Here is a 17,359-nt window from a genome sequence, read left to right as displayed (position 1 = left end):
TAGAAGATTTGGGTCAGTACTATGTTCATTCCACTGCACAGTAAATTGAAACGTGGCACATACTAAACATGATTCACCCAAAGCTCTATTACTCTCTGAAAGCTGGAATTCTTCTCAACTCACTCTAAAATTTGACCTACAGACACAGCTACCTAATTGGCATACATTGTCAGTTGTAAAAAAAAAAAAATTAAAAAAAAAAATTAAACTTGATGTACCAGCTGAAATCCTGGTGTAGTCAAAAACTATACCAACAAATGAGTTTGGCAAGTATAAACAGCATTTATTTTGTTTAGATTACACAGTAGAGCTTTATTGGCTATCTCCTCCCAGTGCAGATCAACTCCAAGAGAGTTCATACAGGTCCCAGAATATCCTGACTCTCTACAATTTAAACATTTGATGCGGAGCTCATATCTAGGAGAGAAAAGAGCTCCCATGGTTGGCAAGCAAACTAAAGCATGAAGATCAAATTGGCTACGTACCAATGCGTTATTCCAGCTTCAAAGGTAACTGGCCTACTCATCTCAGTGGGACACTGAGTTAATGCACTTTTTCTGGCATCCCACATCATATCTCCTGCAAGCAACGCTGCTTTCTCTTCCAAAAAATAGTTTCTCCCAGTAGTTTCTACAATTAATAAAAACCTGTGGTATTTTAAATATGTGCCCATGACTTAGATTAAAGATAATTTATTATGAAATGTGTAAAAAAAAAGACCTGGCATGGGTTTTATCCAGCTTTACGTGTAATTCATTCAATAATCATTTTAAGTGTAGCTGCCACAGAAGTCTCTGGGTGCTATTTGAAAAGCTACAGCCACCAGTGTAAAACGCTGAGTTCACCACATGGCATCTCATGTATACAGTCCTATTAGTCTTGCACTAAACAGTCTGATCATATCAACCAAACCTATCTGCCAAAGCAGTGGAAGCACCAGGTTAGCACAATTATGTCATTGAGCACTTGGTGATGGATCCCTCTTCGTATCATAAACAGTATTATAGTCAGTTTTACTAGGTGTATCACTGTGATACTGCAGTGAAATACCCGTCAGAAAGTCACTTCCAAAGCCATACATTCTGTCTCTATAAACAAATGCGTATGCAAAGACTGTCAACATTAAGAAATTAGAGTTAAAATTGAAACGCTTACATTTGCATAGTTGTGAAAATTTATTAGTTACAGTGTAGTGAAAATCAACTTTTTTGGTACAGGCAGAATAAAAACATACATTATATAGAAAAAGAATCACAGCTTTAAAAACTGGCTTACATTGTTTAAAATGAGTAAATCTGGTTGTATTTCAAGACATTGGACTTTAACAGTTAATAGTTTTATGCCAAACCATCACACAGTGCAAGAAATATTCTGCAATAGTACAAATTCCATACAGCAGTCTTCAGAGTATTTAGTCTCACAGAATTGTATGGTGGCAAAAAAATTGCGCTGAGTTATTTTTCCATTTAAAAACAAAACATTGTTGAAGTTAAATTTTTCTTTCTTTACATACTCTATATTACAAAAATATCGAATTGTGAATTTGACAGTGTATTCTACAAATAAATGCGCCATGGACATCAGGAATTGCAACTTCGGGATAGTTACTTTACAAAGTGTATTATAAAAATAAATTATATAGCAAACATCAAATGAAATCAAGCGCGTGCCTTAAGCTTTGCAAATAAAAGTGAAATTCAGCTGGCAGAAAGGCTGCTTTTCTCCCTGTATCCCGGCCTGTATCTTTCAAAATATCAGCAAGGCCCTTCGTTCTTAAAGCTCTACCAAGATAAAATACATAAAATGTAATGGAAGCAATAAAAACTTCCACGACGAATCAGTAGCACAAGTGACCCTGGTGTTGATGGTAGAGAGCTTCTCCAGTGATCCATCCAACTGGTCAGGAGGGCAGTGCACACAGAGAGAATCTACTGGGCTGGTAACTCATCTGGAGCTCATGCGTAACTGGTGAATGATGACGCTCTCTAAAAGAAAAGATAGCAAAACATTTGGTTTTATGAAGCTGTAGACAAGTTGCAAGTTACTATAAAGAAGAACAGTTACGTCGGCAATGCATTTATCTTCAAGAAATATCTTGCAGACTTAGTCTCACATCCCTGTTTGGTTAAAAGTGCCCTGACTAGTGCTACAAGGGGAAATTCTGTTTGTACCAGGAGCCCTCGGCTTCCACTTCAGTGTCAGGACCACCACTTGGTCATCCATAGGGAAAAAGAATAATATAGTTGAATATTGTATAGTTGAACCACAGGAACCCAACAGTTCCAGTCCCACACCTGCATCAGGTAGAGGATGGGGGATTCTTGCATCCCATCTGAGCAAAGCCATCAAAAACCAGCTGGCAATTCTGAAACAGGGATGAGAAAGACGTATGGGCTCATTTCCTGTTTTTAACTGAATTTTGCATCAGAAACCTATGCTGATTTTATTCAGCAGGTCTGCATGAATTACGCTATTGACTTTAATGCACACAAATTCCAACCACAGTATGCAAAACGAAGTGTTTGCCTTGTCTTTGAAAGGCTGGGTTTAACGTTGCTCTGTGTAACACGGGAGCTCCCTGATTAATCTCTAGACTCTGCTGAAATACAAGGTGATCACCTGGTCTTTGATTCTGAGTACACTGCTCTGACAGGCAACATTTTCTTTCTCAATAGCCTGAAGATTTTTCGAAAAGTATGCAACCCAAGAAATTACATTAACCATGTCTTTATTCCCTTTTACATTTTTCTTGACTTTTGCCTTTCCCTGCAAATATTTGCAAGGTGCTTGAATTAGTTACATTATAAGAAGGAAGAGAATCGCTGTTTTTCATGTACTCGTCATGCCAGATCTTTTCCACTAGATGGCAGATTCCAGTTATGCTTTTCACCCACGTTGAACTAGAAAAGCAGGACTTAAGGCGGCATTCAAGAAAGTACGGTATGTCAGATGAAATAATAGAATTGCCTAAGTAAAAGCATTTCCTTTTTATATAATCTATCAGTAAAAATTATTTTCAAAAATATAAGTATACCTGTTCTCAGAGATTCAAGCAATGAATATGAAAGAACCACAAACTACAGTAAAAAAAATTACCTTACAACCAGTGCTGTTCTCTAACTTCAAGCTCGTGAAGATGATGGAACAAGCTGCATTTACTTAGTATCAGATTATAACCTCAGGTGAAATCTCCCTTTTACTTCAGTGGGAGTCATATGAACTCTATAAAAACACTTCCTTAATATTCAATTTGCACATTCTCTATTAATCCAGAGTTTAGTTACAAAATTCTAAGAACTAAATGGGCTGCAGAAAATATCATCTTCCTTGCAAAGGCTCAATTACTGAATGAACAGCAAAAATATAATAGGTTTCTGAATCAGTCTTCCTCCTACAGTCCAAATATAACAATTTTGCAGAAAAGAGTAGGAAAGATATTTAAAAATATATATATCCACTTCCACTATTAATTTGTTCATTAATTTCTTACCCACATGTATATGTTTGCAAGTATTGTTTTTTTCTAATAATTAATTTTGTGTTGAAATGTTATATATGTAATGTATATATATTACATACATACTGTAGTAACTAAAATAGGTGCCCAAACAGTTATTAAACTGAAATTATAGGAGGGTAGATTTTGTCAGAGTTCTGCAGGAGTAACCTCTGTGGGAATACGATATCTGTAGGATATGATTACATGGATTTTTCTAGGGTTATAGGTCTGAACATTTCAAGGTGCTGTGAATTCACTTAAATGCATCTGAATTTATTTTAATGACAGGAAAAGAGAACCAAGGTATGTTTATGTAAAAATGCTAATTCTGATTTCAGTCTCCCCGATGTAAGCCGGAATTTCTCAGGGAAACACAGCATTAACAGCTGGCCTATCAAAAACACCAATTCTCATAATGAACCACATCAACTGATATAATTTTTATATATGAAGTTTAATTTCTTCTTACAATATATACAAACACCACCAAATGATACAGAAATGTATGTACCACAGAAAGTGCACACCCAAACAACAGAAGCAAATCATGTATCAGCATTTCTATTTTTAAAATCCTGTTGAAAAGGTTTTTTAAAGGGAGAAACCATTTATACCTGAATGATTTGTACCTGAATCTCAGAGCTGACAGCTCTGAATCTGTGAGTATTTAACCCTGATTGCATCTTCCAAAAAGCCAAGTTAAGAGCAGTGTGCAGGTAGCAAGAGAGATTCAAAGTGAAGTTAATATCTATGATTAGAAATGTTGGATATGGGTCTGAAAGAATGAGCTCAGTCAGAATTAAGGGAAGAGGATAACTCACAGTGACAAAGGGGAAAAAAACATTCCCCTAAATGAAAACGAGTTCAAAGGATGAGCTCACAGAAACTCCTGCCAGCAAACTACAGGTTTCAAACTGACTCAGTGAAATCGGCCACTGATGTGTGATAGGAACATGTAATTGGTCTGAAAATCGTCCTGACTGCTGCAGCTTGTGCCAAGCACCTGAAACGCAGCAGGGTGGTGACTTGCTCTCTCTGAAGACACATGCTCCAGTTTCTGATCAGAACCACCGAATAGCCGTGTAAATACTGAGCGTGTTTTAGAACACATGTAGCGCGTCTCAGGCAGTAACATGAATTTTCAGTGGTGACCGGATTCAAACGAGGTCTTTGGCACTGCTGTGACTAGGCAATGGGAGGAGGCATGGCAAAGAGGAGCTTTTCTGCCAGCTTTAAATGTTCATGGCACCATGGTCTTGCTTTTGCCAAGCTGGCTCCTCTACTGAAATTAAGAGTTATGTATTTGATGCCTTGTCATCTTTATCACCCACAGAGAGCACGGAACTCAGCACTGGATTCAGAAAAAAACAGCATGCTGAGCAGGAAGACACTTAAACCCAGCCAAGAGGGTAATGCTGAGGACAAAGCTGTAACTTCTGAATCCTGCCCTACCTCTGAGGTTCAGGTGTCTTGCTAAGCCTTGCCAGAGGCTCCTTCCTCGGTTACACACTCATAGGCCATAACGATCTCATGAAAACAGAAAATCAGGTCTTTTCTCTCAATGTCTTTACAATATTTGAAAATCTTAAAAGACAGGGAAAGAAATAGAAATTTTCACTTCTTACACAAATATTCCATGGTAAGCGAAGTGTTCCATAATATGTGGGCTGTAGGTTCAATTTTACCTGGGCCTGAAGGGATTCAAATCTGTGTCTCCCCTGTTTCAAAGACCACTGTAACCACCACTACTACTCTGAGGTGAATGCATTTTGCTTCTGAAACTGTTCCACTTCATTAAAAAAATCAATATAGAGAAAAAGGGAAGGGAGAGAAAGCATGAGGATGAGTAATCCCTGATGGTCACCTGGCCAGAGGAAGATTGGTTTCTGCACTGTAATCCAGTTATGTAAAATACACAAAATGAAGCCCTGTAAATAAAGGCCTGAATAATTTCTTATGGATTTGTTTCTCACAGTCTGATCCTTTGGTACCAAGTGAAATCTGAGGTCTGAGCAAAGCTTGTCCTTGTGGCATTTCTGCCGTCACTCTCTTGTGTTTGTTCTTTGATATTGTGTGAAGGTGAGCTCATGCTACATTCTTTCGTGCAAGGGGGTTCTGCTAAGGTCTTGCTCCTTCTCTCAGTCACCCTCTTCATTAAACTGGAAGAACTTCCTCTTGAGACCTCTGTTGCTTTGTCAGGTTGAAAGTGGTTGATATGTTCAGTGTTGTTCATCAATGGAGGACAGGTGGAGGGATGGGTGAACACAGACAGATATTTCATCTTATAAACTTTCTTTTCACAAAAGGTCAGGCTCAAAAAAGCAGCCTCTGGAACAGAGACCAGAAGCTGGGGCGCTCCCTGATTCAATATCCTGACCACTCAACCACCACTCTCTTGTTTCTGCTCAGTGAATTCTGAAGTCCTCCGTTCAGCACAGCACAGCCTTTACAGGAGGGAATGAGAATGCCATCTTCTTCCCCCTCAACTGTCTGTCAGTGCTATTGGTGAACATTTGGAGATGATCTAGGTTTGAGTCTTCTCAGATACCGGTGAGAAGGGGGACCTGTCTTGTACCTTTGAAAGACAGGTTCAATCAAAAGCTTTTTTAAATAAGCCATCTATACCCCTGCGAATAGAAATACCCCCTTCACACCCCTATTGGGAGTCTTTCACGGTTCTACATCCACTTTAATGCAGCCACCGGTTTCCTACACCTTCCCTCTTTCTTTTTCTGGCCCAAGAGCCTTCAATTATTAAGACTTCTAAACTATAGGCTCTCTATTTTTTTATTGTATCATCTTATTTTTTTCTGCCTTTAAGAAAGAAGAATCTCAGGTCAATTAAAACAGATGTTAAAAAATGTGCAGTACAACTAAATACATATTTTTAGCTAACAGTCAAAGTAGTTGCCTGATTCCAACTCTCTGGACTTCTGCTGGGTTGGCTATGGAGGAAAAGTTCCTTTTTGTTGTGCTGCCCCTGGGAAAAATAACAGGATCCTTGGTCTGACCTGTCTGGAATTTCTCAAGTCTGTCTCATAAAATCCTACTGACTCTACAAGAGCGGTTCTTAGCTTGTGCCTGCAGTTCTGGTTCAGTTGTGCTGATTTGCGTGTCCTGGATTTCAGGTACTTTAATTCTGGCTTCTTTCTTCAGGTGAATTAATGTTTTCGGATGTTATGCAAAACAATTTTTTCAACCACAGGCACACATAGAATATTGTCCTGGGTATGGCAACAGTTAACTAAGGAATAGCTAGTTTCTTTGAAAAAATTATTTGAGAAGGAGGGCTTAAGCCAGCTGTAGCTCATCACTGTATCAAGCCACATTAGCTTGGGGCTCATGTTTGCAGTATTATTTAAATGACTGTTTTGAACTAAAGACTTGCTTCAGTGCCAGTATTTAGAGTGACTATCCAGCTAAAAGCTCTTAATAACGTGTTTTCTTCAAATATCTGCTAAAAAGTCTATCCTACAATAAGAACAGTAAGATCTCAGCAACCATTTATTGACAAATTGAGGCTTTTAAGTGATAACACTTAGATGAGAGGATCTGATGCATTTCTGGCATGGTAACCCACACCACTTGATAATTCCAGTTTCCAAGTTTTATCCAAAATACTCGAATGTTATGAAAAATGCTGCTAATATGAATCTGATTTGCAGATGTCATAGGATCCAGAACCTTAAAATTAGCAGGTATTGCAGGTGCTACACACATGTAGAAATGGAAGCCTGTTTCTTTTTGTATGTGACAGCAGCTTTTACATCACAGACAAAGTGTCCTTCATGTGAATCAAAAAATGCCAGCTTTACTCTGGGATAATGGCCATATCTGGATCTTAAATTGGAGAGCATTGCAAAGCGCAGACTGAAGACTAAACATTGCTTGGATTGAATATAATTTTGCTGACCTTCTGTGGCAGATTCTTCCATCTAATTTCTTCTCCCAGACAGAAAGCCATTTAATATTTCACCCACTGGTGCATTTTCTTTTCTGTGAATTGTATTTATTATTTATTCGTTGTCTTCCTGCCTTTCCTTCCAAAAGCTATTCCTAATCATTGGGTCCTTTACAGTCTTCCGTGGTGGCTGAGACATACAGGCTTTAAAACCCTTATTTATCAGCCTGCTCAGCTCAGTCTCTTTTGTTTGCAACTTTCTCCTGTGAAAATTGATCACTTAATGGAAATGCTCTTTAATAACTTTAGTGTTATTAAATAAATAGTCATAACAATCATCAACATCCACACCATTTCCATGCTGGAACAATTCCTTAAAACATGCTTAAAAATGCAAACATGTAAATGAAGAAATCGCAAAGAGAGAAGAAAGATGAATCTCCATGGTATTCTTAGGTAGTCTGTATTTAAGGCAAAATATTTCAAACAAATGAGAACTGAGAATAACTCACATACCAAACCCTATCTCTCTGACTGCCCGTACACAAGCTGTGTCTTTAGATAGCAATTTGCTGCCAGCAATCTGTGTTGACTTCCCCTCTAACATCTGTGTTGACTTCCCCTCTAACATCCCCCATAAGGATGCCTGGGAACTCAGGTTTAACTATAGAGCACAAGTCCATCCAACAAGGAAAACTGCAAACCTAATGAAGTCAACTGAATGACTTGCTTCATAGACTTCTGTGGTCTTTCAAGCAGGTACAAATGGACTGTATTGATTTTGGCCAGATCGATGTTTCTCTGAAGCTCTTTTTAAAGACTAAACACTTTTTGGCTCACTTGCCTCCATCCAGCCTCCAGAGCTGGCAGTAACCCAGTCAAAGTCAGAGAATGGAGACCCTGACTGTAAGCACTGACTGCGAGCGTGGACCCCACTAGGGAAGAAATACACTGCTGCTTAGTGCTGCTGCTGCCTGCATTGTGCAGCCTCCATACCCCCTTGGATTGTGTCACCGCCTTGAGAAAGCAGCTCACAAGTGAGAAATGCTTATTTATAGGAGAGATTCCTAGAGAGAAGGCTGGTCACAAAGTGTGGTCCTTTCTCTCTGCCTCTCCCTCCTGCACCTGAGGCACGAGCTTTTATTGAAATAAAACCTCAAGGGCACTGCATCCTGGCATTGCATCCCTGGACAAGGCAGCAGCTCAGAAATGGCGTTACAGGCAGGTGCTCCACCCAGTAGCCAGAGTGGGAAGTGATCTGTTAAGATGGGAGACAATCTGTTAAAAGTGACCGATCTTCCTTCAATCTATTTAAAACTGATCGAGCCTATCATTAAGAATTCCTGGGCTGGATTAATAACTTGGTGTGGTTGCCCGTTCTCCCAAGCTGAACAAGTTCCTGGCATATACCGGTGGCTTTTTCCCCCCTTCATGAAGGAAACAAAAGGATGTTGTTACTGAAGTAGTCAACGCACACACTCATTAGTTTGTTGTAAATGACCGGGCTTCGTTAGTATGGGCAAACACAGACAGGGGGCTGAGTTCGTGGTAGCAGTAACACCTGCAGAACATACCATACCCCCTGAGCCACCGTCATCAGCCCTGACCCCCGCCCAGGGAGCCAGAGCTGCTGCCTGAAGATTTCTTCAGTTCTATTTTCATAGACTGAGTCTCGGCACGAGGCTCGAATTTTGTCACATTTCCTGCTCCTGGGGCTGCCACTACTGGCTTTCCTGCTTTCATACCTTTTGACACAGGAATGCGGGTGGGTGTAGGTCTCGGGGATGACCCATCCTGTCCTGTCTGCAAAAGAGAGACATAGAGAGAGAGAAATGACGTGAACTGAGGATTTTTGCTTCTCATATGTTCTCATCATACACCTTTCATTTACCTCTCAAGCAACAATGTCACAAATCATGCCTATTAGCAAATTAATGCTCGCATTTGAAACCTGGCAGCAGCAAATGCTACTAGAGCGGGGCCGAAGGTACAAAATCAGGGTGAAACTAGTTTTCCAGAGCTGAGGTGCAGCATTTTGGATCAGGATGTCCTAAGGACGGGAATCCCTGCAGAACTGATTCTGCAGCACAACACAGTGCAGGGCTCACTCAGAGGCTACTGAACCACTGGCTAATGCTGAGCCCTGACTAATTGCCGTGTTTTCAGAGGTGGGACAAGATCTCTCAGCCACGTAAATAAAATTGAACTTTGCTCTCCCGTGGCTGGAGCCACTTACTTCTGCACCGGGAAGTACGGAGGCAGAAGGAAGCGAATAGGGCCAGGGCAGAGACAGGGCAAAGATTTGGATTTCCTTCTCCTGCGGGAGGAAGGACGTGGGAGCCATAGCCACGACCTGTTGACCTCTGGCAAAGGAGAAGCAAGCAGACCGCATTTCCAGGCCTACCGCAGGGCAGCATGGAGGTGGTCACTTTTGCCTTGACTACAGCCTACCTAGCACACTGATCCTCAAGTTAGGGGACATCAGAGAAAAAAATTAAAAAGGCCCAGAGCAATTTTTAATGTTTATTTCTTCTGGAGGGAAGCTGGTTGAGGGCCCGAGCCCTCTGCACGGGGCTGGCAGATCCAACACAGCAGCTACCAGGGATCTGTGCCCATCCGCAGTGCCAGCTGGCGGCCAGGCAGGCTATCCCACGGCTTTGAAAACGGCAATCCACAGATCGGTTCAGGCAACCAAATCCCACTGTGTAAACATACAAGGAGCACTTGGATAGGACAAAAAGACTCAAAAGAGCCAACTGGTCTTTTCTGGCCTGATGATGTTGGCCAAAACTGGAAGCTAGCCCTTATGGACCGCGACCTAAAAGAAATACCTGCAACCATGACAGTCCTGAGAGGAAAATGTGCATTTACCTTCTGTAGTTTGCAATATAGACACACGTTAACAGGGACAACTTCTGTATCAGCTGAATGTCAAATTTGGCTTTTTTCTTTTCAGACAGCAGTGAAGATTTTGATCTCACAAAAGGCAACACTTTTCATAAGATCCTGAAATCCTAGCGAGATCTATTTGCTAAATGACTAAATTCTGCAACTTATGGCATATAAGCAAAATAACACTAAGCTGCTGAGGAAGATTGGATTAGGGGATTCTGTCAATTGTAACACGTATTTGCACATTTACTTTAAAATGCTTTTTAAAAATGCTCCACGAAGGAGCATTTTTCTCTCTCGAAGGATTTCCAGCCAGTAGCATCAGAGCCGTCTGTCTGCATCCTGAGCATTCAAAGGAAAGCCATTCCTTAATCTTCTAAGACCAGTTCAAAACCCTATGTGTACACAAAAAAAAAAAAATCACAATTGGAAAACTTGAATGCTGTCTGCCTGGCAGGAAGGAAGCCATTTTCAATAACTAAAAGCAACATTTACAATAGCAGTCTAAAGGCTAATATGGAACTCACATGTAGATGTCAAAACAAGTTAGGTCCATACAATTCTGTAAGGCAAAACATGCAAATGCATTCCATCAGCCTTGGAAAATATGTCAACATCCCAGGGAACCCAAATGACAAACATCTTGTGCTCCCTGAAAGAGCTCCACAGTGTGTAAACATGAGGCAATCAAATGAAGTAGCTGGAATCTCAGGCATTTCTTCAGCTTTATTCGCATGTTAATTATTAGCTAAGGATTTGGGTGCTTTCAAGTTACTCATTTCAAGCCTAAATCACTCAAAATCACTTTGAAAAGAACTCTTAACTTGTTTTAAATTTTTTAGTTTCCTTCATTGTGGCATACAAACATGTTGATCATGTGGAAGCTAATGCCCGCTTCACAGACGGCTGCAAAAGCATTTTGTGTTTGCTAAGCAAAGAAAAACAGCACAAAGGTGGCTCTTCAGCAAGACATCCCCTTGTGCAAGCAAGAGTGACGGCAGAAGCAGGCATGAGACGCTGGGAGGCTTCAGTCATGTCTGAGGCCGAAACCCCAGAAAATCCACTCGATTCTTGGGCAGCCAGCACGAATTGGCAGTGAAGCAGCTCCAGAGGAAAGCAGGGTGAAGTTGCCTGGCTGTGAGCTGGCTGTGCATGGTACTGGAGCAGTGCAGGCAGCCAGAGCCAGGCCACTGAACACATTACTGCATTCTGACCACGGGACGAATACGTGCAGCCACCAAGCTGTTTGGGTCAATAAGCAGAGCTCACTTGCAAGTGCATTAATCAGTGAGGTTGGACAGTTACATTAAAGGGCAAAAAGCAATTTGAATGTACACAACATTTACTGTGTTTCAGTGGTTTGTAACAGATCCTGCGTGGTGCGTTTGATGGATACACAAAAAGAGAGCTTTCATGCACATGTTCACTTTGGGGATATTTTAATAACAGAGGTGCATTTTCAGCATTTGTTCTTGATCAGATCGGGGAGCTGCTTACCCTGGACAAAAACAGTTCAGTTCAGCGGCTGACACAAAGGTATCCAGTGCAATTTGAGATGCTCTGGGCTATTCAAGCTATCTGCACAGGGCTGGTAGATAAGAGGATCTAAGGAGACCTGCAACCTCTGATAAAGCAGCTGGAAGTTAGGCAGCCTACTTGACAGCACTTTAAATGGCATGAAAGAAGTATGTTTAGACAATTGAATACTGAAAGGGTGGGACTTGAGACCTAGGCAATAAGTGCAGCCAGGGGAGCCCAATGGACACCTACGAAGAGCTAAATTTAGATGCCGATCTCAACCTAAATGCTGCCCAAATGAGAGTAGTCTTATAGCTACTTTAATGTGTGCCCAGTGAGCACTGGCACCCAACAGCCTCTCAGCCGTGCCCTGTGCCCTCGGTCACCAGAAGAGAACCAGAAGAGTTGCTGTAAATCAACAGTAACGCCCCGTAGTCCTCCACCTGCCTACCTGCTCCACCACAAAACCAGTCTCTGGCTTTGGACTGTGAGGCAGGCAGACATCACAGGTCAGGCTGAATCTTTGAAAGTACCATGTGTGCACCTTAAAATTAACTGCTTCCGTGCCTGCAGTACAGAAGATGACTGTATAACTTCAAATTGGAAAAAGAGTCACATGTTTTCAGATATGAAAACAGTAACTGCAAATTTGTTGTAGCAGCAGGTGAGAGCTAGAAACTTTGAATTACTTTCCCCTTTGGATCTTGGTACTGTATTAGTACATTGTACAGAGCATCCTGTGTGAGGAGAGCTTAGAAAAAAGTAAAACCTGTAAGCTAAGAAAGCAGCTTTGTATTGGTTTGTCTTCTTTGATTTTATGAACTCACCCCTTCAAAATGGGATCAATGTTGGTTTCTTCTAGTGTTACTGAGTAAATGATTACAACTTCTTTTTTCGACACGTATTGCACGTGTTTATAAAGCAGCCATTTGCAAAACAGATGGTGAATATACAACTCTTCTTCTTTTTTTATTTTTTTTCATAGGGAGGAAAAAGCACATTTGGGCTTGTTAGAAGTTCCCTGGTAATTTGATTAGGGGTCTTAAAAAACAAAGGAAAGCATAAGATAAAGTAAATCGCATCGTTGAGCTATTTTCCTTACATTCCAAATCAGGGATGAAGTGAAGAAAGAAGCCGCTTTTTAGCCAGTTGAAAACAAAACAAAACATTTTTATGTGTTATGGTTCAGTGCATCATCACAGAAGGGACAGACATCCAGTAATAAAGAATGAGGAATTCTTTAAAAAAAAAAAAAAAAAAAAACACTCTACCACAGTCTATTAAACACGAAGAGGTGGCTACAAGCTCTGGTTCAGAAAGAAGTACCCACCTATAGCCAAAAACTGGGAACAGACACTGAGGGAAACATTAATCTATGTTTACTCACTTAAAATAATTCTACCCCAAGCATCTGCTAGAAGCTACGGTCTAGCTAAATGAGATTTTGGACTAATTCAGTACTGCTGCTTTTATATTTTGGTCAAAATCTTCTTTCCCAACTAAAACAATGCAAAATGATGTCCAAAGCCTAGTAAACCTTGGAGGGAGGCCTATCAAAAAATCTTGTCCGATGTGGTTAAATACAGAGGTGAGAGACTGATTTAAATTTGATTTTCTATGAAAAAGAAATTAGGGAACCACCACAGAGACACAGAGAGAAAGCAGCAAAAAATAAGGTCCCTTCCAACCCGAGCCATTCTATGATTCTAATATTGTGGAGGAAGCACCATTGTAACACAGCCCATATAAAAGCTGAGAACGTCAGAGGAACAGAAAGAGCTTTAGTATTCACTGGCTGAAAAAGACTTGGAGCCAAAAGCAATGATACCATGTCTGGCTATTCATTCCTTTGGAGTTCAGTACAGCAGATATTAATTAAATTATAAATGTAAGGGGATTCTACCAAAGAAATATCTGCCTGCACGATCAGACTCTAAAGACTCTCCAGCTGGGCCAAAACCCATTAGAAGTATTTTCAGAAGTCAGAATTTGCACTTAGGAAAAATAAAAATATAGTTTCTTGCTCTGTCATCTCCATCATTCTTTGTCCCTCTCTTTCTTTCAGTTGGAATTTTACACGATTGACATTATTTTCAGTAATTTTGCAGGAACTTCCTTTCAGAGTTACTCATTTGGGAGATAATGCCAAAAGTATACTAGTGTCCAATGCTGGCATAAAAATATCCATTTCCACCAGAGAGGAATCAGGTAAATTCTGAATTTATGTTTAAGCTTATATCTGAAATACATGTAGGGAAGTTAAGAGTTTTTCTCCTCTTCCCACCCTTTCCCTGCCAGTGTCCCAAACCCAAACTATGATCTCCCTTCTCCTTAACAGAGACTACAAAATGAGACTATGAGACCATGCTGCTTACCACTGACTGTGTTCCTCGTGTGGAAGACGTAGTAACAGGAGTTATAGTGATAGTACTTGTCACCTTGCTCGCTGCAGGTCGCGAGGACAGGTTGTTCCGGGGCGATCGAAGGACGGTTCCAGTGACAACTTCCTTCTCGGCTGCTATGTTCACTGGTCTGACTGTTATCACAGGACTTGCACCATCCAGCGTGGCACCAGGAGAGCGTTTAAACTGGGAACCTAAGTGGATGTGGATTTTGTTGTCTTCTGTTGTAATAATGTTGGCATTGGCGTTGTATTTCCGGATTGGAGTTGGGACGGTTTGTTTTTCTGGTGTAACTTTGAAGACAGCCCTTCCCATGGTCGTATCTTGTGACTGAGGAGAAACAGAGATTTCTGTTGGTGCTGCGGATGTCGATACTGTCATAATCTGAATCGGTGATGCAGGTCTGTCAACAAAGGGTGCTCTCCCTCCCTCTGGAGACTTTTCTCTGGAGAATGTTGTTATAGTGACGGGAGACATAGAACGGTCTGGGCCCATTGGACTTTCACTGCCTTTTCCTTTTTGGGGCATAACATTTGGAGAAGGAATGATGGTTATTCGTGGCTTCTGATTTCCCAAAGTAGGAATGACAGTGGTACTTGAAAAAAACTCCTCTGAGGTTGGACTGGTTATCTCCAAAGTAGCTGTGCTGTTCTCATGATCTGGTGTCACCCGAATATGAAGAGGCTGACCTTGTTTTGGAGAAAGGACAACCTCCCCAGGATGTGCTGGACTACCGTGGGCTCGGGTTCCTTTATCCGGAGTTGCCTGAGCCCCAGTTTCCCTCTTTCTCATCCATGGTATCCACGATTTCCTCATTGCAAGTTCATTTGCTGCTGGAGGATATCTCTCAAGGACTGAAGAACGCTCCATGGGTTTCTTCAGACCTACCTGTCGCAGATTGCTCATGATGTGATTCTCTTCCTGGAAGGATTTACGTATAAACACAGCTGGAGTTTCTTCTTCTGCTGCTTCACTGCTTACAGCATCTGTTTGCACACCAGTGGATGTCACAGGAACATCGACTATTCTTCGTCCATTTATGCTGGGCCTCAGAGCACGGCTGTAACGCTTAGAAAGCTCTAACTCTCTTGTTAGGTTCAGAACTTCCTGTCCCATGCTCTTGTTTTTATTTTCTTCTTCCATAAACCTCTGCTGCAGAACCGAGTAATCAACCTGAAGCTGAGAAAGTTGGTCTTCTTTGTTCATCAGCTCATGGATTTTCTCCTTAAGAGCTTGAACTTCTGCTTTCAAATCTCTGCTTTTAGCCTCTTCCAAACGAAACCTGTGCCTCAACTCTGCCTCCTGGCTCACTGCTTCACCTTTTTCTATTGCTTTGTTTTTGGCAATCTGGAGCTTCATCTCCTCCAGCTGTTGAGAAAGTAAGTTAGCTTTATCCTGTTCAGTCCTAAATTTCTGCTCTAGCTGATCATATTCATCTTCTGTCTTCATCAAATCTCCTTCAACCACTTCCAATTGTTTGAGACGTTTTTTCAGTCTTTCAATTTCAATGGTAAGCTCCTTAATCTTGTTGTCCTCATGACAACCATGCTCTGGTCCTTTTCTGGCTCGACCTCTCGTAATTTCTCTTTCTACTTCCTCCATACCATCAATCCTTTTCTTTAACAGGTCAACTCTGCAGCTTAGTTCAGACGATTTTTCTTCTTCACTTTTCAGTTTGCCAATCAACTCATCCCTTTCCTTTGTCAAACTAGACACCTTATCCTCCATTTCAGATTTCAGTTTCAAAAATTTCTTACTTTCTTCTATCAGCTTCTCTGTTACATCCATAACTTTCCCTTGTTCAACTTTAAAATTCTTGTTTAGACCCTCAACCCTTTTTTCCTCCTGTTTTATTTTTTCCATCATATTTTTCCGTTCATCAACCAACATTACAGTAAATGACTTCAGCTTTGTAAGGTCATCTTTTAAGCTTATTTCAGCCTTTTCCAACTTACTTTCTGATGCCTCAAGGTCCTTCACTCGAGTCTTCACCACTTCCAACTCATTTATCAAATCCTTAGTTAAATTCTTTTCTTTCTCCAAGTTTATGTGTAGCTGGGTGCATTCAGACTTACTTTTACTGAAAGCCTCTTCCAGTTTCTCCAGTTCTGACATTCTCTTCTGCAACTTTTCCACTTCAAGTTTCAGCTCTTTACTATGGTGCTCTTCCTCTTGCAGTTTATTTTTCAGCTCTTTACACTGGGATTCGGTTTTTGTGATCTCTTCATCTTTTCCCTCCATTTCAAGCACACGCTTGCGAAGGTTTTCCACTTCTGCCATTAAGCTAGAGTTCCCACATTCCCCTTTTGCTATTTTATCTCTTAGTTCTTGAAGTTCCTCCTCAGCTTTTTGAAGACTTCTGTTAGTTTCTTCTAACTCCTCTATTCTGCGAGTCAACCCAACCAACTTAAGCCTTAGCTGTCTGTTATGTGACTCTTGATTAGCCAGTTTAGCCGTCATCTCCTCATGTTCTTGAGAAAATGATGACGTTTTGTGTTCAAGTTCTGTCTCTAACTTCATCAGTTTTTGTCCATCCTCTTTTGTTTTTGCAGTAATGATTTTAAGCTTTTCTTCTTCTTCCTTTAGTTTTTGATTTAAATCTTGTATTTTCTGGCTCTGTTGACCAAGTTGTTCAATATGCATTTGTCTTTCATCCACCAGCATGAGTGCAAATGACTTGAGCTTGACAAGTTCTTCTCGTAGTTTACTAAGTCTCTTTGTATGTTCTTTCTCCTTACGAGCTTGATAGATCTTCTCCTGCTCAAGAAGTTTCTTCAACCTGAAACAAGTTATTACAAAGGCATTAAACTAAAATATATTCATATTTGGCACATTTCTCAGTTTGGTGTTTTTCTCCATTTTTAACTAACTTTCATTTTATTAGGATTTTTTTTCTCCATTAATAACTTAGGTAGTCTTTCAACAAGTAACTACCTATCAAACTTATATTCCCCAGTCTATTTTAAATTATAAAAAAACAGAATATTATACAAAGTCATCTAGAATTCTGAAAAGCAGTGAAATTTTATATATGTATACATAGCAGACACATCGGTTTTTAACTCCTTTACATTTATTTCTCAGCTAGGATGACGTTGATAAGGGTATATCGGGACAGGTATATCTATTCACCAATCCATTTATACT

General features: G+C 40.6%; 1 protein-coding gene across 7 annotated transcripts in view; it reads right to left on the bottom strand.

The window, feature by feature from the left end:
• Nucleotides 1–1,162: 1,162 nt before the first annotated feature.
• Nucleotides 1,163–17,359, bottom strand: part of FILIP1 (filamin A interacting protein 1) — a 130,123-nt gene continuing 113,926 nt past the window's right edge. For 4 of the 7 annotated variants that reach the window (XM_080583762.1, XM_080583765.1, XM_080583763.1 and 1 more), the window contains 2 exons: nt 14,186–16,991; nt 3,935–9,203 (listed from right to left, as the gene is read on the bottom strand). In XM_080583762.1, the coding sequence (XP_080439888.1) occupies nt 8,997–9,203; nt 14,186–16,991 (3,013 nt within the window). In that variant the 3' untranslated portion in view covers nt 3,935–8,996. Of the gene's footprint in view, nt 1,986–3,934; nt 9,204–14,185; nt 16,992–17,359 lie in introns of those variants that run through there. The other 3 variants (XM_080583766.1, XM_080583767.1, XM_080583768.1) reach the window with 1 other exon arrangement.

The sequence above is a fragment of the Anser brachyrhynchus genome, assembly GCF_964034855.1.
Source record: "Anser brachyrhynchus genome assembly, chromosome: 3".
Classification (NCBI taxonomy): Eukaryota; Metazoa; Chordata; class Aves; order Anseriformes; family Anatidae; genus Anser; species Anser brachyrhynchus.
Note: the sequence above shows the minus strand (reverse complement) of the source record. Positions and strands in the feature narration are given on the sequence as shown.